The sequence below is a fragment of the Bubalus bubalis genome, chromosome 10, assembly GCF_019923935.1.
Source record: "Bubalus bubalis isolate 160015118507 breed Murrah chromosome 10, NDDB_SH_1, whole genome shotgun sequence".
Lineage (NCBI taxonomy): Eukaryota > Metazoa > Chordata > Mammalia > Artiodactyla > Bovidae > Bubalus > Bubalus bubalis.
The window spans coordinates 88,691,429-88,717,544 of NC_059166.1; the positions used below are offsets into that span (position 1 = coordinate 88,691,429).

General features: G+C 39.8%; 1 protein-coding gene across 5 annotated transcripts in view; it reads right to left on the bottom strand.

The window, feature by feature from the left end:
• The window catches only part of MYO6 (myosin VI), a 155,838-nt gene that overhangs the window by 79,639 nt on the left and 50,083 nt on the right, over nt 1-26,116 (bottom strand). For all 5 annotated transcript variants that reach the window (XM_025294855.3, XM_006061992.4, XM_025294859.3 and 2 more), the window contains exons 2-6: nt 16,920-17,061; nt 12,093-12,162; nt 8,766-8,839; nt 5,608-5,737; nt 3,645-3,750 (exon numbers count right to left, since the gene is read on the bottom strand). In XM_025294855.3, coding sequence (XP_025150640.3) covers nt 3,645-3,750; nt 5,608-5,737; nt 8,766-8,839; nt 12,093-12,162; nt 16,920-17,036 — 497 coding nt within the window. In that variant the 5' untranslated portion in view covers nt 17,037-17,061. The remainder of the gene's footprint in view (nt 1-3,644; nt 3,751-5,607; nt 5,738-8,765; nt 8,840-12,092; nt 12,163-16,919; nt 17,062-26,116) is intronic.

A 26,116-nucleotide genomic window follows, 5' to 3' on the forward strand; every position in this document is an offset into this window, starting at 1 on the left:
GATATTATACATATTTCAATGCCATTCTCCCAAATCATCCCACCCTCCCCCTCTCCCCCGAGTCCAAAAGACTGTTCTATACATCAGTGTCTCTTTTGCTGTCTCGTATACAGGGTTATTGTTATCGTCTTTCTAAATTCCATATATATGCGTTAGTATACTGTATTGGTGTTTTTCTTTCTGGCTTACTTCACTCTGTATAATAGGCTCCAGTTTCATCCACCTCATTAGAACTGATTCAAATGTATTCTTTTTAATGGCTGAGTAATACTCCATTGGGTATATGTACCATAGCTTTCTTAACCATTCATCTGCTGATGGACATCTAGGTTGCTTCCATGTCCTGGCTATTATAAACAGTGCTGCGATGAACATTGGGGTACACATGTCTCTTTCCCTTCTGGTTTCCTCAGTGTGTATTGACTAGAGTTCCCTTTGCTATAAAGTCAACCTTTGTTGTTTGTTGCATATCTATTTTTTTAATTAGAAATCTAGCATTCTAGTCATACTAAGTGATACTAAGAGGGATCAAACTGTCATAAATTTTTTAGACAAAAATTCATAAGTTTTCTGAAATATATATATTATTTATATATGCTGCTAAGTCGCTTCAGTTGTGTCCGACTCTGTGCGACCCCATAGACGGCAGCCCACCAGGCTCTGCCGTCCCTGGGATTCTCCAGGCAAGAACACTGGAGTGGGTTGCCATTTCCTTCTCCAATGCATGAAAATGAAAAGTGAAAGTGAAGTCACTCAGTCGTGTCCGACTCTCAGTGATCCCATGGACTGCAGCCTACCAGGCTCCTCCGTCCATGGAATTTTCCAGGCAAGAGTACTGGAGTGGGGTGCCATTGCCTTCTCCATTATTTATATATATATATTTATATAAAAGCTTTTCTACTACACTTGCTAAAGACTTGAGAAAGAACATCAAAAGAAAAACAAGATGATGTGGAAAAACTGGAAAACATAAACTAAATGAAATGGGAGCACTGAATATGAAACAGAAAAAGTGAAACGAACTACATAAAAATAATATATCATCATATAATAGAGTTGTTTTTAAACATGGCTGCTTATTAGAAACATATCTGGGGCTCTGGAGAAAAAAGAGGCAATATCTAGGCATTTGTATTTTTCAAAAAATTCCAAGATAATTCTGCTATGTATCTGGATTTTAAAAAGTGATTACAGGTTTTTCTATTAAATCATAGTTCTGGTGATATAGAGTTCTCTTATTTTGCTGTTGACCAATCATAATACAAATAGTACTGAGTGAGTAATAGTTACATAGCAATAGTAAAAGATGTTTATCAGTTTTCACAATCAATAGCCAGACAAAAAATAAAAAACAATTATAATTGTAAGTCATAATGGAAACATGATTAACCTAACATTATAAAATAATTATATACAATTTGGGGGAGTCAAGCAGACTGATGCGTAAGTGGAAGTGTATACATGTATACATGTTTTCATCTGCCCAGCCAGTCACTATCATTACTCTGAATTCTTTTTCTGGAAGGTTGCCTATCTCCACTTCATTTAGTTGTTTTTCTGGGGTTTTATCCTGTCCCTTCATCCGGAACACAACTTTCTGCTTTTTCATCCTGTAATGTGGTCTTTGTTTTAGCTGCTGTGTGACTGTGGTTCTTCTTGCTTCTTCTGTCTGCCCTCTGATGGAGGAAGCTAAGAGGCTTGTGTAAGCCTCCTGATTGGAGGGAATGGTGATGGGAAATGCTGGGTCTTGCTCTGATGGGCAGGGCCTTGCTCAGTAAAGCTTTAATCCAATTATCTGCTGATGGGTGGAGTTACATTCCCTCCCTGATAGTTGTTTGGCCTAAGAAGACCCAGCCCTGGGGTCCATGGACTTTAGAGCAGGGTTAATGGTAACCTCTAAGAGGGCTTATGCCATGGGGGACCTTCCAGGACTGCGGCTGTCAATGCTCCTGATTCTGTGATGAGCCCTTGCCGACTGACGCCTCCACAGGAGACCCTCCAACACTAGCAGGTAGTTTTGGTTCAATCTCCCCTGGGGTCACTGCTCCTTTCCTCTGGGTCTTGGTGCATGCAAGACTTTGTGCCCTCGAAGACTTTAGTCCCTGTTTGCCCCAGTCCCATGGAAGTCCTATAATCAAATCCCACTGGCCTTCAAGGTCAGATTCTCTGGGGATTCCCAGTCTCTTTGTCAGGTCCCCAGGCTGGGTAGCCTGACGTGGAGTTGAGAACTTTCACAACAGTGGGAGAACTTCTTCAGTATTATTTTTCTCCAGTTTGTGGGTCACCTACCTGGCAGGAATGGGATTTTATTTTCTTGTGATTGTGCCCCTCCCACTGTCTCACTGTGGCTTCTTCTTTGTCTTTGGACATAGGGTATCTTTGTTGGTGGGTTCCAATGTCCTTCTGCCTGTCGATGGTTTTTCCACAGCTAGTTGCAAGTTTGGTGCTCTTGCAGGAGGAGATGAGTGTATGTCCTTCTATACTGCCATCTTGAACTGGCAGCCTATATTTCTAATTTTAATATTATTTAACACATCTAACATTGAAACCTGAATCATGTACTGGAACGGCTCACTTAAATATTATAAATTTGTATTTAAATGTACCTACTATTCTATTATAGCTTTTCTGATATTTAAAATCCTATTTGGATGGTTTTTGACATCTAAATCAGCATTATTTTTTTAGAACTCTTTGGGAACATTCTGATTTTAACCAACTATTGTATCTGAAATATGGTATACATTACACATAGAAATATTTATCTTTGATGCTGGGAGGAGGGTTGTGGGGAGGTAGAAACAAGGTCAGTCATCATAAACTTAAGGTAAAAAACTATTCTGACCACTCTAATAGCAGGAATATTGAAAACAGAATGTAATGGTTGGATTTTGAAGGAATGGTTGGAGATTTCCCTTTGCCTAACCAGCACTGGTCTCCTCTAGGATGCTCCTGAGAATATCATGTCAGAGCTAGATTTCAAAAATCTCCAGCTTAGCTTCCACATAAGGTGCCTGTTTTTGTAACAGAAACAGAGCCCACCATTTCAAACTATGTCATAAAGCATGCAAAATATGCAAGGTTAATCTGGTCAAATCTCAAGGAGATCTTTGTAACTCTTTGTTCATATCATGTTCAAGGCAACACTCTTCACAAGAGTCAAGAGATGGAAGCAACCCCAGTGCCCACTGATGAGTGAATGGATAAACAGATGTGATATATAAACATGACAGAATATTACTCCTTAAAAATGAGGAAAATTCTAACACATGCCTCAACATGGATGAACTTTGAGGACATCATGCTAATGGGGGAAAACCAGTCACAGAAAAACAAAAAGTTGTACATTTCACCTACATGAGGTGTCCAGAGTAGTATCAAAAAGGCAGGAAGTAAGAACAGTGGTTGCCTGGCATTTGGGTTGGTCAGGGGGAACGCAGAGTTGTTTAAAGGGTATAGGATTTCAGTTTTGCAAGATGAAAAGTTCTGGACATGGGCTGAACAACAATGTGAATATACTTAGCACTACTGAACTGTACACTTAGAAATAGTTAAAATGGTAAATTTTATGTTGTATATTTTTTACCACAACTAAAAATAGTCAACTTGTTCAAAACATTTTAGGTCAGCTAAATATTCCTCACCTTAGAACAAATTTTGTATTTTCCGTTTTGCCAGCTCCTGATTCTCCAGATACAATGATGGACTGACTCATCTTGAGCACCTTCATGTCTCGAAAAGCCTTATCAGCTGGAGACAAAAGAATACCACACTGTTAGTGATGAACACAGTATTAAATAAAAATTTCCAAATGATAGAAAGTCCATTTACTAACAAAAAGCACTTGCGCTGAAAGAAATTATAAATGTGTGTTTACAGTTACCAAAATTTTTAAATAAAATCATTTAAAAGTATTCAAAACATCTCTACAAGTATACACTTTAAATGTTCTCTATAATTATCCTGACAGCTAACTGCTATGAAATCCAAATAAACAACTCTTATATTTGCACTAGAATGTCTCCATATTATGAGCAGTGGCTCAGCTTTTCCTAATACCAGAACATATTTTCAGAGAGATGAAAAATGCTCACTATACATAACTAATGACATCCCCAGAGAATTAAACAAAAAGTAACAAGCTAACAATTAAGAAATCTGGCAGCCAAAATTTCTGCTGGAGAGAAAAAGAAAACACAACTGCACAACAGATCTGTGGTGGGTTTTTTTCCCTCCTGTAATTCTACCACTAAACATAAACATCTTGCAGAATTTACCAACATTTCAAAAACAGGCAAAATTAACTGCTTTCAATTGTTTAGATATGCCATTATTTATACATATGATTTTTAACTATCTTCATTATCCTCCAATAATTTAAGCTGTATCTTTTGGACTTTGCAGACAAAATGAGCACAATTTGATTCTGTTAAAGTGGACTAAATTAAAGTAAATTTAATTAAAAGTGAGGTCGTGACAAGTTGGGCCCTATAAGGCAGCTATTTCTCACCCCAGACAGGTGCTACCCAAACCAGTGAAGAAGGCTCTACAGATGGCTTTTCCCCTAAGGACCCAATGCAAACTCATGCAAGACTGTTCACATCCCTTTGACCAATTCATCAGCAATCTGTTTCACCCAATTCTGTGGAATCGCTGTAAACACTTTTTTAGTAGTAAGCAACTACATTTTAAACACATAACTCTGTCTAGTGATGATCCTGCTCACCCTTTCTCCAGCTGACAGAACACATGCAGATGCCCATCAGAGCACCATAGAACCAGCTGCACTGGACTTGGTGCACATATTCACTCTGCCTAGCAGCACCCAGAACATGTACAGCCAAATCTGGAGGTGAAGCCCAGTTAAGCCAAAACACAGGTACGAAGAGAAACTAACTGCGCTAAAAACCTGAACCAAAACGTGTCACAATTTAACTGCTGGTTATGTCTGAATTCCAAGGCTTAGCTAACATCTCTGTACTTGTAGCCACCAGCTATGGGGGATGCCTCTCAAGCAACTCTATCTCTGCTTTTCAGAGCTAAAGTGCTTCGAGATAAGAGACAGTGCCCAAGAAAGGCAAAGACAGATGCTGCTGCCCTTCCATGCAGATTCTCCAGAAATATGAAACATGTGTCACTGTCCATCCTTTACAATTTAAAATGTCCTGATGAGGGATAAAGCAGGGAAGGTGTTTGTTCTCACACCCCCCTTCTAGCCGAGGTAACACGCTTACAAGTAAGAGTAAGAGCGAATGGTCTAGGCTCCTTCTTAGTTGTGGAAGGAGGACACTTTAAAGATGGAGTCAAACGAAAACATTAGGTCACATTTTATTATGACCTGCTTTCAACTGGATAGACACACTTAAGAGAACACAGGCATTTAACAAAGGTAACGAGGTACAACCACCCCATGAGTCAGCAGCAAAAGTATTCCTCCCCACCCCGTGTGAGCGACATGCTCCTAACACAGTGACGCAGGCAGGTGCACACAGGAGTGTATGCACACCTTCATACATTCGATTCATGGTGTCTTTCACTAATCCAAAAGAAAAACTGAATGAGTATGTACAACTGAAATAAAAATTAAGATATAACGAAATTACTTACCAATTGCAAACACATGGGGTGGCCTCGTCCCAAGAGATTTTCCTTGGTACGACTTTATTGTATCTGAAGAATAGATTTTAGGTATGTCAAAGTATGGGTTCACTGCAATCAGAATGTTGGCCACATAGGTCTAAGGGGGAAAAGCGTAAACATTAAATTTTCTAATAATTATTTTCATTTAAAATCAAACAAAGCTCATAAAAGAAAGAACATACAGCAAGTAGACACCCCCAATTCTCTCTGTAACTAGAACTCCCAAATCTGCATTTCTAGCCCTCAACACTCCCTGATCTCTATTGGACCCATATTTCTTCAACACTTAATAAATATTTACATCTTCTTATCCCACAGGCATCTAAAACTCGCCACATCCAAAATCAAAATCGCCTCTCTTGACCTCCCTTTGCATCAAAGGAAACACACTCCTTCCACCCGCCCTCCCAGGTTCAAGACACCACCACCAGATCCACGTGGGCAGAGCTGAGCCTCTACTCCTCTGTCTCAGACATCTTCTGCTGACTCCACTTACAACACCCGCTCTGTACCTGCAGCCTGCGTGTTGCTTATTTGTACTCCTTGTCTAGACTACTTTCTTCACTGAAGAGTGTAGCATAGATCACGGAACCCTCAAGGCCTATGCCCGTCACTGAAAACCTAGGATTGATTTAGCTCTGCAGTGACCACTTGGTCCCAGACTTTTGCAAAACACCATATGCTAACTATTGCCTAGAATACTGATGCACCAAATGTTTGATGAGCAATGAAGCTTGCTTTCAAATTTGAAATTTCACCGTGGCTTCAAAAGACCAAAAAGAAAAAAAAATGCCACCAACAGGATTTATAAAATTCTTTGTGGGTAGAAAGAGAGTTGTGGTTTAGCAATTAGTTTTTGTTTGCAGACCAAACTAGGGCATACAGGACCATATTTTTTTCTCTTCTACTTCTACTATGGAAGGGAAATGATGTGGAAACCCCAAACTCTCAGCCTGCTAATCTAAAATTCAGCGAATGCTCTCAAACCTGCTTCCTGGGGTGGGGTGAAAAATAAATTCCAGTTAATAATCTTTCCATGGGAAACAAAAAGAAAGTAAGAGAGACTTTAGTAACCAAGGAAAATGTTAAATGTCTAAGGGAGAACGGTGGCAATTCTGGTCAATGAGAAGTATAAAAATATCCAACTCAAACTATTCTGAACTGCTTCACTCTCTTATATATGTTACAGTAATAATCATTCTGCTTGTGCGTTGCTGATATTTAATGGTTTTATAACTAAAAGGCATACCTGGCTAGGCAAAAACCCACCAGTTAATGGCTTTCATTAACTTTGAAAACACTGGTTTTCCAAACAAGAGCTGTGATGCTAAACAGCCACTGTCTAACAGAGGTTGTACACCCAACTGCATATACATCTTAGGAAAAGAACGCCAGAACAAATAGAAATAATTTTAAAATTCTCCAGAGTGAGGCAGACTCATACATGAGGAACAAAAACTTAAAATTTCATAAATAAGTAATTATTTCTATCAGGTATGTGATTCAGCAGAGACTTGTTGATCAAATGCAGTGCTAATCTTTTTATGAAAGTACAATGAATTCTGCATGTAAACCTTCAGTTATCAGTGGCCACAGTCAGCCAGTAGAACATCACCGTTGCATAGGAAACATTAATGGATCAATGAAAATTCCAGGGTGAGAAGTTTATGTATAATCATCCCAAATAAAAACCAACCATCTCAATGTTTTGTTTGTTTTGTTGAGTAAGATGATTCTGTAAAGGTAGTTTAAAATGTATAAACTTCAAGAAAAAGATATTAAAACAATTAAAATTTGCTCAGGTAAGTAAAACTGATTCACTACCACCAAGTAATATAGACATGTAAAGAAAAAATAGTGGCCAGTTCTACCTGAAAGATGGTTACCGCTATATCAACTTTTACTGACCTGTTACAAGTTAAACTGCTTTAACAAACAAACTTTAAAAACTTTATTATTTTAGCACCTAAAACATTTAGCACACATTAGATACTCAACATTAGTCTGCTGATTAAATGAATTTTGCTTCCAAATATATTTCTAAATAAGAATAGCCATATCTATATTAACTTAAATATACTATTTAGTTGACTTTGGGGGGAAAAAAAAAAAAAAACAAAGAGAAAAGGAAAGACTTAATACTGTGTATAAGCGAGGGTAAATTCTTTTGGAAAAGACTAACTAGATTAGTTCTATTTCCCAGATGTCACTACTTGGACAGATGGCAAAGACTAAAGGTAATTTAGTCAGAATTAAGTAAGTACAATTAGGCAAACTGATAGTGATATAAAAAATTAAGAACGTCATTTGATCTAGGAAGTGTCAAAGAAGCCATGTGTTTTCTTCTTTCAAAAATAATGACGAGCCCCATCTTTATAACAGGAGAGCTACAGCAGGGTAATTTATCTCCAGCCAACAAAGGAACCTATAACTAGAATAAAACCTCATACATGCCCAATGAATCATGATCATTAAAACACACCATTTAAGCATTCATCTGAATGCTTTGGTGCAAACCCTATTTAATACATTAGAAGCACTGTCTTTCATTTTTAAATATCCTGGGCTTTTAGGAAAGTTCTCTCTTTGGAATCAAATATCGCAACTATTCAGGCTCATGATCAGCATTCCAGTGTTCCTGAAATTTCCTCACATATTGCCTTCTATTCTAATTTACATTTTTTTGCCATCCAAATTTTTTATTTCATTATGTATGCCTTAAGTCGGACTTAAATGTTTTGCAGAACAATGTGGAAAGTGCATTAATTAAACAGATCTATAGATGTATGCCATAAATTTAAAAATCAAAGTTCAAAATAATTAGTGCTTTTTTAAATAACCAAATTGGGTAGATTTAAGGCTGAAAAATATTACATGATGCCCTGAATTCATTATTTCATTCCACAAATATTTCTTAAGTACTATGTACCATGCCTGGTGTAAGCCCTGGAATTAAGAGCAGTAAATTACAAAAAAATCCTCATCCTCATGGAGCTCAGGCTCCATTCAACAGGCTCAGGTCAAGTGTGATCTCCTGGTAAGAAAATTTCAAGCTCAACAAAATCAAACAGCGGCATGTAAAATAATAACCCCCACAAAACTTAAACCACAGGTAAAATACTTACATAAATTCTGTCTTTACTGTATCGAACTTTGATATTATGGAGTAGTGTGGCTTCATTTAAATACATTAATGAACCTGAGATGGAAATTTTGTAAATCATTAGATATCTGAAGAAAAAAAGCAAAATAAAACAATGCCATCTTAAGCTGAATCACTCGGACTCAAGCTAAAATTCACCTGTTAGGTTAAATTTAATTCCATCTTTTCCCTGGTACCTGTAAACTCCAAAAGCCGATTTAAAATATATCTAGCTTACATACATGTTATAATGATATTTTTAAACAAATTTTCAGCAAGAGGAGTGTCTCCAGTGAGTATCAGGTGAATACACAGTTAGGAGGGCTTCCCTGGTTGCTCAGCTAGCAAAGAATCCACCTGTAACGCAGGAGACCCTGGTTCGATCCCTGGGTCGGGAAGATCCCCTGGAGAAGGGCTTTCCTGGTGGCTGAGTCGATAGGAACCTGCAGAAACCCAGTCCAGTATTCTTGCCTGGAGAACTCCCATGGACAGAGGAGCCTGGGAGGCTATAGTGCATGGGGGTGCAAAGAGTCGGGCACGACTGAGTGACTAAGCACACACACGCAGTAATGAAGGTTGGCTAAAAAATCAGACACCATTCAAGTGGAAAGACAGTACTACTCTAGACAGTGCTGATTTTTAACAATATTTACTGTTTGTTTACAGGGCGGCACCAGGTCTTGGTTGAGGCCTGCTGGATCTCGTTTCCTGACCAGGGGTAGAACCAGGCTTCCTGCACTGGCATGTGGACTCGGCCGCGGACCACCAGGGAAGTCACGGACAGTGCTGACTTCACACATTTTTGACACAACAAAGATTAGTGGATGACACTAATCCAATCTGATGCTCAAAATTTCACAGAAAATAAAAAAGATGAAATTTTAGAATGTGAAAGGAACAGGTCATTCAGTCAGTGCATCACAACTGACATGACAAAATAAGAATCCTGGAGAAATTATTGTGTCTTAAACTAGAACAGCAGCATCGGGGTAGAAATCCTGTTTTTCTGACGTCTGTTCCACTACCACTCTGACACACTCGATTCTCCCAGCCTGATTTACTGCCCCAGCCCACAGTTGGCTGAGCTCCATTTTCACGTTTCCACCACACGCTCAGGCAGACAAGCCCACTCTTACCCCACTCACTCCGTTTCCATCGTCAGCACTACCACTCCCCATTCATCTGTTCTGCAAGCCAAGTGGATACGAGGACCCTCCTCTCCCTTCCTTGCTCTGAACTCACTTCCAAGTCCTTACACATGTAATAAAGTGAAGCACAGCACCCACCTCAGGGTAGGCACTCACAAGTAACACACTGAGCCTCTGAAATGGCTCTCCTTTCTTTCCAATTCCACAGCCCCAAGCCCAGTGCAGGTCTCATCGCCGCTTCTGTAATCACAGGGGGCCTCCCGCCTGTCTACTGCCCCAGTCTCTCTCCTCTCTAACCCTGACTGCTCACGGCTCTCATCTAACCACACTACTGGTGGCTTAGTCGCTAAGTCGAGTCCAGCTCTTTGCGACTGCATGGACTGTAGCCTGCCAGGCTCCTCCGTCCATGGAATTTTCCAGGCCAGAGTACTAGAACGGGTTGTCACTTCCTTCTCCAGGGGATCCTGGCAACCCAGGGCTCAAACCAGGGTCTCCTGCATCTCCTGCACTGCAGGTGGAATCTTTATTGACTGAGCCTCTGCTGCTGCTACTGCTGCTAAGTCGCTTCAGTCGTATTCGACTCTGTGCGACCCCATAGATGACTAAGCCACTAGGGAAGCTTATAACTATACTAGAGCCCTGACTAAATCTCTTTCTTCCTCAAAAATTATCAGTGGGTCTCCATCAACTACCCAAGTCCATATTCAAGTCCAGTATTCAAGGCCCTTAGTAAACCGGCACTCGACTGACCTTTTCATACAATTTTCCATAACTCTCTTTAATATGGTCTGACTTGCAGGCAGACTAAACCATTTATCAAACTCAAATATCATGCCTCCGCATCTCTATGTCAAAAATCTAGCTGTCCTTTATGGTCAGCTCAAAGACGATCCCTCAAATAACACCTCCCCATCGTCACTACCCCACCAGCACTAGGACTACTTTCTCCTTTCTTCGTGGTGCTTACCACAGAACGCCAGAAAACACTGTCTCGATCCATGAAAAGGACTGCTACCAATTCTGAATACCCAGCAAGTTAAAACAAAAAAAAATTTTCTCTCTCTTTTTAGATGCAGCAGAATCTCATTCCTTTCTGTTGCTGTGGTTCTGACTGCTAATTGGAAAAATATTATCCCATCAGACAAATTCTCTAGCAATTCTGGAATGGAGGGGAGCTCCACCTTTTTTTCCCCCAGTCTCTTACACCTAATAACAGCAGATACCATTTACTGAGAGGCTACTAGAGGTCAGGCACTGCGCTAAGCATTTTATAAGTATAATCTCTAAGTATGAAACAGAATCATTATTACTCCCATTCTATAGAGAAGCCCAAAGGAGAGAGAGAAACTGCCCATAGGCACCCAGCTTCCTAACTGCATAGTCAGAATCTGGGCTCTGGACGCCCACCGTTACTCTTGTATTCTGCGTCACAGATGGGAATCCTGCAGGCTTGCTCAAATGTGAACTCCAGAGAAAACCAGCAAGGACAAAACACATTCCTTTCTTTACCTCTCTTCTTTAAATGGTTTTTAAAGTCAGATACTTTTAATGAAACCCATGACAACTGGACATGGTTCTCAAATCTTGCCACATAAAAAATGAAACATGATTACTGCTTCATTTTGCTTACTGCTGTTCCACCAAAAATTCCAAGGCAGTTATAAGTCAAACTAATGCTGCACTTTAATATACTGTTCTGAAATCATTTTTTCAATTGGTATTTACTGAACAGTATTTTTTTAATGTTTTTTCTTTAAAACAGAGGCATTACATGGCTGTTTTTGACTCAAATTCCAAATTACTGAACCACATATACCAAAAAAAAAAATCTGATTCCAGATGAGGTTCAAAAAACTCTTCCAAAAAAAAAAAGGCCCAAGAGATCTTTAGTTCAGGCTTCACAGCAAATAAATTATTCCCATTCCCTGTATTTACACAACTGAGATAACAGACTTTCAAGAGACTTCGTTCACCAAAGTCTATGTGTGAGAGACCAATGCATCTATGACTGTGGGCTCCTCCATTCACAGAAACCTTCACATCAAAAGGCTACATTTCTTCTCAACCAGGATAGAGTACCCTGTAATATAATCACTCATACATTTTTGGAAGGAACAGTTTCCTTTTCTATGATGAGAACTACTTTTCAAACGGATGCTTACAGTTATCTTCCACATCTTTTTTACTGTCCTCTTCTGCAGGAAACACTTGGTTTATGAGTGCCAAAAATGTCTAAAAAAACAAAACAAGAGCTTATTAAACCAGAAGCTTATAAATGGAAAAGAAGTCAAAGGAGCTTAATTGTCTGCATATATTGCAATAACAGCGATAATATGCTCTTCATTAAGATGTAATATCAGATCCTACTGTTCAACAAGTCTTTAACACAAAAGCAGGATAACTTTAGTCAAATATATTATCCATTATTATTATGAATGCGAAATCAATAATAGAAATCAATAAAAAAATCCTGTGCTCTAACACCAAGAGTGGCACAAAACAAGAAGTATGTTAATACTAGCATAGCACACAGTACCTTACACACGCATGCTTTTCAATAACTTTTCAAAAAATAAAAATTTTAGTGTTTATATACACAGCAATTTTATTGTTTTAAAAAAGGAAAAAGTAACAGCCAATCAATCAAATACACCAACAGACTATAATTTAATTAATGCTATTGTCTGAGTAAAACACATTAGACCTAAATTCCTATAGGAATGTGTCAAAAATATAAACAGTATCCAAAACTACTAGGTACATAAAATTACAGATATCTATGAATAAGTTTGGGTTTAAATAAATGCTATGGCAGAAACTCTAGAATTAAGATAGTATCTTGTAAGAGAGAAAGAATGATCTCAAATTACCTCTAAAGAGAATTAAATTTTCTCCATGCCATTCTAACAGTTGCTTATACATTTCTATTTCTCAAACAACTACAATTACTCTTATGGTTGAAGTTCCAAACCATCCATATCAAATAAATCTCTAAGGAAAAGCTGCTCAGTGATTTTAGAATAATATATATAAATTCTATATATGAATATATATGCAAGAGTATAAGACAAGGCTACTGCTACAGTTTACAGAGTAAACTTAAAATCCAGGTTGCTTGTACTACCACCATTCAAAGTCATATCCAAATGAGAAAACTGGTATGCCCTGAAGAATCCAGAAGTTAATTATTCGGAACCCACCACACATGTTCTTAACGTTATATGTGAGGGAAGGTTTAAAGGATAAATCACAAGTAGAGAACTAATCTATAATGCACGTTAAGTATATTAATGGTGCTATAAAACAATCCACAACTTATAACAATGATTCTACAGGAAAAACACATTCAGAAATAGCTCCCGATGTCACAGGGCCACGTGCCACATTCACAGCCTTAGCCACCGGGCTAAGGCCTCCCCAGACTCAGGTGTTGGCTGTTATGTTTGGAGCCTCTAAGAGGTCAGAAAAAGGGCTGCAGGACAAAGCGTTCCTGCAGTGAGAAGGGGAAGCCCGGGGCTGAAAGAGCTGCAGGGAGCCCTTAAAGCTAGTTTCTCTCCATCTTGTTTCATCCCCCAAATGACCACCAGCCTCTACCTTCTTCCCTGCTTTATCACTACTCAGGAGAAAGAGGAAATTAGTTTCATTAAGGCAGTTGTTTTCTCTTAGAGGAAGGAGGCTTCTTCTCCTCTCAAGAGACTGCAGTAAACATCTACCACCCAGCAAACACAGGGCATCCAGCCCCAGGACATGGACAAAGGAAACCGCCCCCGTACTTGAGAAGATTACAGTCGGGTAGGAGGGGAAAATGTAAACCACTGTCTCCAATAAAGTGTTACCGAGGTTAAGAATGTATACCACTCCTAAAAGCAAAGAGTAATCAACAGTAAAGTTGACTGCAGGGGAGGAGGAGGAAGAGACAGAGCATCTGTGGGAAAACTCCAGAAAGGAGGTGACTTCAGTCAGTCCTGAGAGATGGATTAGTGTTTGCTGAGCGCAGGGCTCTGGAGAGCAGCATTCCAGGCAAAAGTAGTACTGTGAGCAGAGACACACAGCACCACCCGGATCCCTGAGGACCGAGGGGGAAGGCTGCAAGAGGAAGAGAAACACACACAAGACCAAGGGTATGGCAAGAGTGTGAGAGGGAGACTGCTGGCCGACAAAAGACACGACTAGCAATGTCGACTGGGAAAAGGAAAGGTTGACCCTTAAATGCCGCGTGTTCAGGGCTTTAGTCTGAAGGCCAGCCAGCTGCAGATATGGAACATGAAGTCAACTGAGAGGTTCAAGACGGCGTTTTTAACAGAATAAAAGATATCAGAAAATATCAGAATCCATTACACATGAAAAAGATGTTTCATCTGAATACATACACATGTGTGTTGTTGACATGTAGTATCTATTTGTTATCAGTACACATATACACACACATGAATAATACACCTACCTAATGCGATTTAAAATCTATTTCTTACTATGTGCCACAACTGAAAAACTTTAAAAGGCACTGCTATCATCTAAAACATGTTCCCCATGAGAGCTAACCCCCTCTACGACGCTTCTGCTGTATCAGAAAACAGATCTGTTTAACTTGTCCATTGCTTTCTGTACTTTCTTAATTTTCAAATGCTGATGATCATTATTCCACAAATCATCCACACAAGAGGCTCCCTCTCTTACAGATATTTTTAACCACATGGTTGTCATGACACTTCATAATTTATTAAGACTCTAACCAGGAAGTAGGAAGAGGGGGAATTAAAAGAAATCACTGAGAATTTGTGCACTTTCAAAAAAATCTGGTGAAAAGAAACTTCAACTTTAGTTATAAATAATCTATAATCCATAGGGTTTTTATGACTCCACAATTTAAATTTTAAGTGTCTGAATTGATTCTATGCATGTACCTGATTGATACTAATAAGGCACAGCAGAAAGCACATAAAATATTTAAAATACAAAAAAGCATATACCCATAAAGCAAGCTTCTTCCATCCTTGAACTGAATACTTGTGGATACAACAGAATACATATTAATATAACAGAATGTAACTAGGAAATTTACTTTTCATTTCATGGTTTTGATTTACTGTGCTGACAAAATATATTAAAAATTTAAAAAAAAAAAAAAGACTTTGAAGGACAAAGAAAGCCTCACTACATTTCTGTCACTTCCCCCCAAATACGATACTTTGGCATACTGATAATCTTGAGTTAAAAGCACTTGAGAAACAGCAGCTGTAACAAGTGCACTCTGACCCTTTTTATTCCTGAAAGCAAGAGATAAAACTCCCACTTGAAAGGTCCCTCCCTCTAACCAGGGGGAAAGAGACATGCTTATCACCAGGGGAGGGAATGGAGGCCAAGGGAAATCTGTGCAGAAAAACCCTGTCTTGTCAAACTAACCCCAGCCCTCCCTGCCACTTGTCCACAATTCACCACCCTTAGCCCAAAAGCCCCTGCCTTATCAATTCTTCTCAAATTTATTGTTTCTTTGTCTAAAAGACATAAAAGCCTCCTGGTCTGGTTACTTCTTTAGTTCTTCATTCCCTTGCAAAGGCTGCCATGTTCATGTAAAAATGTGATAGAAGTTGTATGCATTCCTACTGTGAATCTGTCTTATGTCAATTTAATTTTCAGGCCCAGAGATCCAAAAAGGTTGAGGAAAATTTTTCCTCCCCTACAACTTCAAATATATACAAATAATTGAGCTTATTTTTAAAATTCTTTCTTTTTTAGAACATGTACTGCATTGTTAAGTACAAATAGGTACTTGTTAATAAAAGGAAAAACTAGAAACACTCTGTCTTTTCTTTCCTGAGGGTATCTTTAATTGGCCTCCTCTAACATGGCACATTATATATTATGCATTTAGGTTCCTGGGTTGTTTACAGTAACAGAATAGTTTTCTCTGTGAACAGACCTCATGAGAGATCTACCTTGTTTTTCTAAGGTTCCCAGAAGGATGGCAGTCATATGGCATTAGTTAACCATGTATCAGTAGAATATAAATTATTCATGAACACTGGCAGAGTCTAAAGTAAACAGAAATGATATCAACAAATTTAAGTTAGAAGTCCTACTTAACAGGAATACTTATTAAACTAAGAAGAGTGAAGCTCTCCCACAAAACAGGCCCTACAGTCTCCATGAAAAATGAAGACTCCAGGTCACTTTCCCCCAGACTTCATTTTGTTATGCGGTCTAGTCTGTGTCTAAGCCTAAAAGGAGACAGATACCATGTGTACAAAGCAGAAATATGCTTTTAGGGTTTAAAAATGCCATTACAACAAAAAACAATAATAGATGGTTATGTTTAAGACTTAAGTACAGTATCTTTCCTTAATAGAAATATTTTTATTCTAATCACACAGTAAATTAACTAAATAAAAAGTTTTTAAAAAGTAATTACAGAATGGATAAACAACAAGGTTCAATATCCTATGATAAACCATAATGGGAAAGAATATAAAAAAACAATGTATATATATGTATCACTTATCATTTCGCTGTACAGCAGAAATTAACATTGTAAATCAACTATATTTCAATTTAAAATGATTTTAAAAATTATTCAAAAGCTAAAGCAAACAGCAAAATTTCATATCATTCATTTTTCATATTTTTACTTAGTAACAGACTGAATATATCACAGATGTATATTCATAACTTTAGTTATATGGCATCAGGAATAAAAATGTTATTGTTTATATTTTATTATGTAGATATTTCTTAAGAATATGTTACTTACAGGCTCACTAAATTATTATCTGATTTTAGGAAGTGATATCATTTCCCTCCCCCCCACCCCCGGGGGTCTGTACCTCTAATTCAATCAAATGACGTAGAAAACTATGATTCACTCCCCAGAAAACTGCTTCCCTTTATCTGAGCTAAAACAAAACAAAACAAAAACAAAAACCCACCTACTTCATTAAAAAGGGAGATACCCAAGAAGTGAGATTTTGAAATCCTTCTGAGAAACTTCTTACCTTGCCTTTTTGGCCCAGGGGCTCAATGGTTAAGCTGTCGGGGCCAATATCCACGATGTTGCCCATCTGAAACCCCTCTGTGGGGTGCGGGGCCCACACGGGCCTTCCGTCCTCCATTTTCAAAGGGAGCTACCACAACCTCCTGTTTCAAAGGAACAAAGTAACATGAATCACTTTGGAGTTTGTTGTTTTTTAGTAACAATCTTTCTTTCAGTTAACACGTAAATCACATTTCACAGAAAGGCTCGAGTACCCCCGCACAGGTAATCCTCGCCCCACCCTTCTCTTCGACGGTGACTGCAAAGAACTCACTACACTGCGAGCAGGACAAAACAGAGAGCAACGGTCACAGTGTTGACCTCCTGCCCATACTGTTACATTAGCACCTCCTTACTTATCGACACCTAAAGATGTTTGTGCCCACACTCTCCTTCCGTGTGGCATTCTCAAATCTGCGATGTCCCCCGTGGATTCTTCATCAGGCCTAGTCCCTCATGAAGGATAAGGAGGTCTGGTACATGGTTCAATAGAAAAGCTGCTAACTGTTGGCAAGTCGGCAAAGTGCTTGCTGGTTAACATCTTCCAGGCCATGGTTACATGATGGGATCTGCTGTCCAAAAAGCAGTCAATGTGATCATGGTGGTGGAGGTTTAGTCGCTAAGTCATGTCCGACTCTTGTGACCCCATGGACTGGAGCCCACCAGGCTCCTCTGTCCATGGGGTTTTCCAGGCAAGAATACTGGAGTGGATTGCCATTTCCTTCTCCAAATGTGATCATATTTAAGAGCAATTCACAGTTAACAAATGAACTGAGGATTCTCCATAGAAGTGAATGAGCAACACTGCTTCAGATCTGGATGACCACACCTACACCTACACACCTTCCCTAAATAATCATATCCAGTTCCAGGGCTTTAAATAGAATCTATATGTAAGTGATGGGCTTCCCTGGTGCCTTAGTGGTAAAGAATCTGCCTGCCAATGCAGGAGACATGAGTGTGATCCCTGTCAGGAAAATCCCCTGGAGAAGAAAATGGCAACCCACTCCAGTATTCTTGCCTGGGAAATCCCATGGACGGAGGAGCCTGGTGAGCTACAGTCCATAGGGTCGCAAAAGAGTCAGATACGACTTAGCCGCTAAACAACAACAGTTATGTGTAAGTGATGCCCAAATTTACTCCTCCATTCTGTAACACCACTGAATACCCAGGTATATGCCTGCATACTGGACACCTCCTTATGGAGATATCTAACAGATGTAACATTGTTATTAGTATGGTGTTATTACTCTGTTCCACTACATTCTTTATGTCAGTAAAGGCACCAACAACGTTCAGATCAACCTGGAGTCATCCTCAGTTTTTTCAGCTCCTTCCAAATCCTTATTACCCCCTAATCCTACAGGCTCTACCTCCAACAGGTATCTGAAATCCACCCACTTCTCTGTAGCTCCTCTGCCAACCTGGTTAAAACCAACATGCCTTTTACCAGGACTCCTGTAATTAACTTAGTTGCCTACTCCTACTCTTGCCAACACTCACAGATCACCAGACATTCTATTGAAAGTTAAGTCTGATCATGATATACTGCATCAGGGCACGGTCCTCTTGTGGCCCCAAGGCCCAGCACGAAGCAGGCAACTCAACATTCACTGAGAAAATGAAAGAACTGTTCACACAGTTTGGTAGCCTAGGAGGAACTGAAAGGTCTTAAAGTCTAGGTTTGAAATGAAGCTCCACCACTGTCTGACTAGCTCTTAAGTAAGTGAGTTAATCTCTCTGATCATTATCTTCATCCTTACCCATAAGTGATAATATCACTTACCTTACAGAATTGCTATGAGGATTAAGTGACATAAGGTTGAGATCCCCATTCTAATGGCACCCAACTGTTGCTATCAACACTGTCTTCTTCCCTTACATTTCCCCACAGGCTTTTTTTAAGCCACCAGTAAATTTCAAAATTGGTCTTGCTAAGTTCTACATACAAAGGGAAACTACAGGACAATCATGAGGGATCATTTAGGAATCATTAAATATCTGGGGAAAAATCACAGTAAAGGAAAACCCGCACAGTTCAAAAAAGAACAGCAAATTTCCTGGAACTATTCAAATTGTTTTCCCATTTTGAACCATTTGCTGCAGCTTCCCAGTTAAGACAACAGACTTGAAGGAGACTCAAATGCATACATCTACTGTTGTTCCTTCATCAAACCCCTAAATCTACTGCAAAAAGATTCTTTAAAAAGGTATCAGTCCACAAGGCCGGGAGAACCCAGGAGACGACAACGACAACATTCCGGAAGCTGGGAAGTGAGTGGCTGGAGGACAGCTGACTCAGCACACCCGAGAGCCAAACCCCAGATTGGGAGGAAGAAAGATGAAAGACAGCTCAAATTATACCACTGTCACTCAAAAGACTTAAAACTACAGTCTTCTAGGAGCAAGGGTGAATAGAGGTCTAACATAAGGGAGACCACACAGAAGCTCTCTGAGAGAGACTTCCTAACGCTGGCCACACGCTCCAGACACTGGGCAAAGCCCTGCTGTCTCCCATCATCGCCCCAACGGAAACCTGGAGGTTCTTATCTGAAGGAGACAGAAAAGTGTTAGTCACTCAGGCGTGCCTGACTCTTTGTGACCCCATGGACTGCAGCCTGCCAGGCTCCTCTGTCCAGGGAACTCTCCAGGCAAGAGTAATGGAGGGGGTTGCCATGCCCTCCTCCAGGGGCTCTTCCTGACCCAGGGATTGAACCCAGTCTCCCACATTACAGTCAGATTCTTTACTGTCTTAGCCACTCGGGAAGCCGACAGAGGGTCTCTGGAAAGAGAAACACCAGGAACAATGAAGGGTGTGCAGACCAAAACTTCTCTTCTTGACCAAACTTCACTGGGCCTCTGAGCCCTCTTCCTGCTGAGGCCTCAGCTGGGCCTTCGAGTCTATCCGGTGTCCTTGTTAGGCCTACATAGGCCAGTTTAGCAAGAATGCTGCTAAGCCTGTTTAGGGAAATTCCCTCATCCTTGATATCTTATCAAGTTCCTCATCCCTCTGATATATAAATGCTTAACTTGCCTTCAACAAGAGCTCCTTTAGTTCAGTTTAGCAGAAATCCCCTACCCGTGCAGTTTCCACTTAGTTTTTTGCCTCCCCTGACCCCTGCTCACTGGCTCCAAGTCCCCAGCTGTCTTCAAAGTGGAAGCCAGCCTCTCTCCCTACTGTAAACCTCCTATTACAGACTGAATGTATGTGTCTTCTGTGGACTGGATTGTATTCTTCTGAATATTCATGTTGCAGCCATAATCCCCCTGTGACTGTTTGGAGACCAGGCCTTCAGGAGGTAATCCTGGTTACATGGCATCATAAAGGTAGGATCCAAATCCAAAAGGACCGGTGGAGTGCAGAGTGTTAGTCGCTCAGTCGTGTCCCAACTTTTTGAGACCCCATGGACTGCAGCTGCCAGGCTCCTCTGTCCCTGGAATTCTCCAGGCAAGAATAATGGAGTGGGTTGCCATTTCCTTCTCCAGGGGATCTTCCCAACCCCAGGATTGAACCCAGGTCTCTGCACTGTAGGCAGATTCTTTACCATCTGAGTCGTCAGGGAAGCCCCAAAAGGATTGGCAGCCTTACAAAAAAAGGCAAGAGAGCCAACTCTCCACCTCAGTGTACATATGTAGGGAAAGGCCATGTGAGCGTCCAGCAGAAACGTAGCTATCTGAAACCCAGAGAGAGTCCTCACCAGACTCCAACCATGCTGGCACCTGACCTCAGACTTCTGGCCCCCTAAGTGTGAGAAAATAAATGTTTGCTGTCTAAGCAGCCCAGTCTGTGGTATTTTATTACGCCAGCACAAGCAATCTAACACACTCTTATGGTCCTAAATAAAGCTGTATTTGTCATCTTAACAAGTGTCAAGATAATTTTTCTTTAAGAACATAATAGCAGAAACAAAATGCTTATTAGGAGGTAAAAAAATAAAGTTGAGGCAATTTTTTTTCTTCAGAAATCCAAGGTGGGGGAGAGAAAGAGAAAGTGGGGGCAAAAAAGAAAAATAAAAGGAAAAAACAAAAAATGAGACAAAGATTTCAACATCAAAATACTAGGAAAAGCAGATATCCTGCATCCTTCAAACTAAAGAGGGGAGAAAGCTTTGAAATATCCAAAGAAAACTCACCAGAGCTGAAAGGCCTGATTTTCCAGAGTCTAACCAAAATGCCCATTAAATCCTCAACATAGTAACTGAAAACAGATTCAAAAAAATTAAAAAAAAAAAAAAAAAACAGTCAAATTTCAGAACACTAGAAATAAAGAGATGTTGAACATTTCCAGAGAGATGAGAGGAGAAAGGAGGAAAAAACCTGAGTCATACCCAAAGGATTATGAATCAAAATGGCTTCAGCAGCACTGAAAGCAGGAAATTAATAAAGCAATGCTATTAAAATTCTGAGGGAAAATGATTTCCAACCTAGAACACGTAGGCAAATTACCAATTCAAACTGGGGCAGTATGACTCCAGAAGAGCTACTTTGAACACCGTTATCAAACACACCCACTGCCTTTGAACCAAGCCAGTCTGGCCCAGATTCTGATCTGAACTTATCTTACTCTGTATCAATGCTGTAACTTGTATCTGGAGGGGTGCTAGACACTCAATCCCCCTTCTATTAAATTAAATATTATTTTATATCAAGGGCAAAGTAAAAAAGTAAAAGTCAGCTGCACAGTCGTGTCTGACTCTTTACTCTTTGTGATTCCATGGACTACAGCCTATCCCACTCCTCTGTCCATGGAATTCCCCAGAAGAGTACTACAGTGGGTTTCCATTTCCTTCTCCAGGGGATCTTCCTGACCTGGGGATCGAACCCTGGTCTCAGGCACTGCAGGCAGAGTCTTTACCAACTGAGCCACTAGGGAAGCCCATCAAGGGCAAAGTTTTCACTAGAGCAAAACCTCTTTTAAAATAAAACTTTATTTAATTATTTCTGGAATCCTCATTATTTATGACATAAATTATCTCTCATCAATGAAGTTTAACTTATTCATTCCATGAAAAAAAAATTTTTTTTCTTTTAGACATACTACTATTTGGCCCCAGAAAATCATTTAGAACACCAATGCAATCAACACTCTTACATATTAAGAATGCCTGCATAGGAAGAGCACTTAAACAAGTGCTACTGTACTAGAAACCATAAGCACATTAAAAGCTGACTACATATACACAAAAATACAAAGGGAAAAAAATGATAAGCAGCACTGGGGTTGGCTAAGCAAATTTAAAACTCTTGAAATTCTTTAAGTTATTCAGGAAGAGAGGGAATGCTCTATAGTATACTATCATCAACTGAAAATTATCTCATTTTTAGTACTCACCTGATGGCAGCTTTTTATAAGTAAGCAGTTCAGTAATCAACAGAAAAAACCTACAGACAGTAATCTGTAGCCGTTGAGAGGTACTTTCCTAACTTTTCATTTAGGCTTTGTTGAAAAGTAAAAAGTGTTATCACCAAGAGACTCCTTAGCGAGCAAATACACTGGAGGCTAGGGTGACAAATGCATTCATATCCATATTCTTTTTTTTTTCTGCAACTCCAATGATGATCCCAATAGCGACCATGCACGCCAAGCAGAACGCGTAGACCCAAACCACCACACATGGGCCACGGCCTGCCATGTCACCATCACCTTCAAAGATTACCCTCCTAACGTTCTGTAACTGTGATATATGACAATGCCTTGTTTTAAGTAGCGAGGGTATCCGAAACTGAGCACTAGCGGAAGTTAATTTAGAATTGAGCTGAAAGAGTGGGTGTAAGATGTCCAAAAGGAAGAAGCATTAAACAGGGTAAGAAGAAGCCTTAAAGACCATCTCCCACAGTCATTCACTCTGTAAATTATTACTTATTTGACCACCTACTATATACCACATACTGCTAAGTGCTAAGGGCATAATGACAGGCCAAAAACAAGCAAACAAAAAAAGACGTGGTCTGGCTTCATGAAAGCCTTTCCAACAGTAAAACAATCGCTTGGAACAGAGCAGTAAACCAAACTGGCAAATATCCCTGCCCTCCAGGATCTTAAATTCTAGCTGGGGGTAAAGGAGCTGCATAGATATATCAAATTTGCCTTTTAAAAAGACTACTCTTTCATCTGGCCAGGCTCCAGCCCAGTTGATCAAAAGAATATTATGTGCACCTCTGGCACACAAGCTTTAAACTGGCAACTTCTCTCGTGTATATCAGTGTATCCTCAAGGCGATTAGCTTCCCTGGTGTCCAGACACTGAGAAACCTGGGCACCAGGGAACTGCTGGCCGTGGCTGGTGTGCTCTGTATGTATCGAGCACAATCCTTCATTGAGCATTTCATTTCAGTTCCATAAGAACTTATCTGTACAGCAAATGTCTCAAAAACATTTCAGCAGGTTTCCCTTCTGTCACTAAATTATCTTTTAAAAGCCTTCCTAGAAAACATTTCTCTGTTAATCCTGTTCAGCTATTTATAAAGCATGGGAATTATTTAATTGCTCTAATCCTGTATTATGAATTCACTAAACATTTGTATTAAAAATTTATCGTGAATATCTTGGTTTTATCAGCAATAAACATTCATTAACAATGGGAAGAAAATACCCACCATTAAATACAAACTCTTGACAAAGAAGTAAAATAAGAAAACATCTCAAGATCTAAAAGTTGACTATCTCAATGAAGAAGTAACTTTGGTACTCACTCATTTATTTTTTCAGTGCGTACTTATTGAGTACCTACCAAGTGCCAGCTACTGTTTTAGGCTTATATATTGATAAGAAAATACAGAGGTCTAATGTTTTTTAGTCTAAGACATAAAAAAGGAGCAAGTAGGCCAGCTATGATACTTCTCCTGATCTTAGTAGTGCTAGGTCCAGTCGATCACAGCCATGGTCCTAATGAGTGATGGTTTTTACAAAGGTTATACAATACTTCCAAATACAACCTCAGAAAGCCCAATGCACCCACTGGTGTCTAAAGCTAAGTCCATTACCCCTTGATTCTTAGAAGTAGCCTCAGAACACCAAGGTTAACTTTAGCTTAACCGGTATAGCTAAGATTAACTAGCTAACAAACAAGAGAGTAAAAACATAAAGGCAAATGTTTTATTAATAAGGTTATCATATGGTTATATTTAATATCTTAAATATTTAAGATATCTTATAAGGTTATTTGAAAACCAGTACAATCAGGCAAATTTCTCCAAATAAACATAATCTGAATTATGAGAACTGGTTATGTAACGTTCTTATAGATTTTCTGAAAAGAATTGTAATTACATTTAAGAAATGAACTTCTACATAAATTACTATCACAAAACTGATTTTAATTTAGACATCACTTAAATAATACATGTAGACAACCTACATTAAGATAAGTTGGTCACAATTTAGATCATTCTAAAGAAAGTTCTATATTCTTCAGAGATTAAAATCCCAGTTTATTTCAGAAGCTCAAATTCTCTTTTACAGATGTTAGAATATCAGAATAGAACAACAAGATATTCATTATGCCAGGTGATTTAAATTTTACATACCCTGAGACTAATAGTAAGATTTTATTTATTGTCCAATGATTACATCCTGACCACTGGATAATTAGTGCTAGACTTAAAAGCTACTTCTGGGAAGTTTGTCGGTCTTTCAGAAGTGGAGTCTGTGAAAGACTGAAGACTTTTTCACTTTCTCCACCAACAGGAAATGTTAGCCTCCTAATAAATGGCTAATGAAAAGGACAATCATATTTCAAGAAGCCACGTTGGTCTTCAAGTTAAAGAAATGCCTTTTCTCTAGGGTCATCCTGCTGCTGCTGCTGCTGCTAAGTCACTTCAGTCCTGTCCGACTCTGTGCAACCCCATAGACGGCAGCCCATCAGGCTCCCCCATCCCTGGGATTCTCCAGGCAAGAACACTGGAGTGGGTTGCCATCTCCTTCTCCAGTGCATGAGAGTGAAAAGTGAAAGTTAAGTCGCTCAGTTGTGTCCGACCCTCAGCGACCCCATGGACTGCAGCCTTCCAGGCTCCTCCATCCATGGGATTTTCCAGGCAAGAGTACTGGAGTGGGGTGCCATTGCCTTCTCTGAGGGTCACCCTACCTACGTAAAATGGCCCCACTCTGCTCAAAGTAAAACATTCTGCAGCTTAAATTGCAGGCCCTTGTTCCATGTGACTCAGATTTGTCAGGAAGTAAAAGTTTCTGTGTGAGCAAATCCACAGTCTAGACTGTACAATATCATTCATCAAGATGATAAGAAGTCTGAACATCCTTCAGGCCTTTAAACACATCTGTGACATCTCTGGCATTTGAACCCTCTGGGAAATCAACCCTGAATACTCATTGGAAGGATTGATGCTGAAGCTCTAACACTTTGGCCACCTGAGGCAAAGAGCCAACTCATTGGAAAAGTCCCTGAAGCTGGAAAAGACAGATGACAAGAGAAGAAGGGAGCAACAGAGGGTGGGATGCTTGGATGGCATCATCGACTCGATGGACATGAGTTTGAGCAAGTACCAGGAGTTGGTGATGGACAGGGAGGCCTTACGTGCTGCAGTCCATAGGGTCACAAAGAGTCAGACACAACTTAGCAACTGAACAACGACAACAAAAATGTCCCAAAACAGGAGTTGAATATTTTCACTTATGAACAGCAGAGTTGTTTTAAGAGATGGCTGCAAGTCCAATCCAATTCAGGCCACCGTTCTCCTGAGACAGGAACTCATTAAACAAACAAAACGAATCAGGAGGAATAAACTCAGAGAAACACAAAAATTAAAAAGGAAGGGGAGACGGTGTTGCTTCACTGTCATTTCTATCACCCTCCCATAAATGAGCCAACATAATCCAGGATACTCAATGAAGTTCTCAGGCAATTCATAAGACTAAGAATTTGTTGGGGTTTTTTTTTTTGGCTGCACCAGGTCACAGCTGTGGCATGTGGGGTCTGGCTCCCTGACCAGGATTCGATCCTGGGCCCCCTGCATTGAGAATATGGAGTCTTACCCACTGGACCACCAGGGAAGTCCCAGGGTGTGTTTGTTTAATTGTACTAACTAGGGTTGTGTGTGTGCATGCACGACACATGTATCACACAAAACAGGGACTGACGACACAATGACTTTTCTTCTCACAGCTGGGATGGAGCTCAGCCTGTCAAAGGCAACCACAGAATCA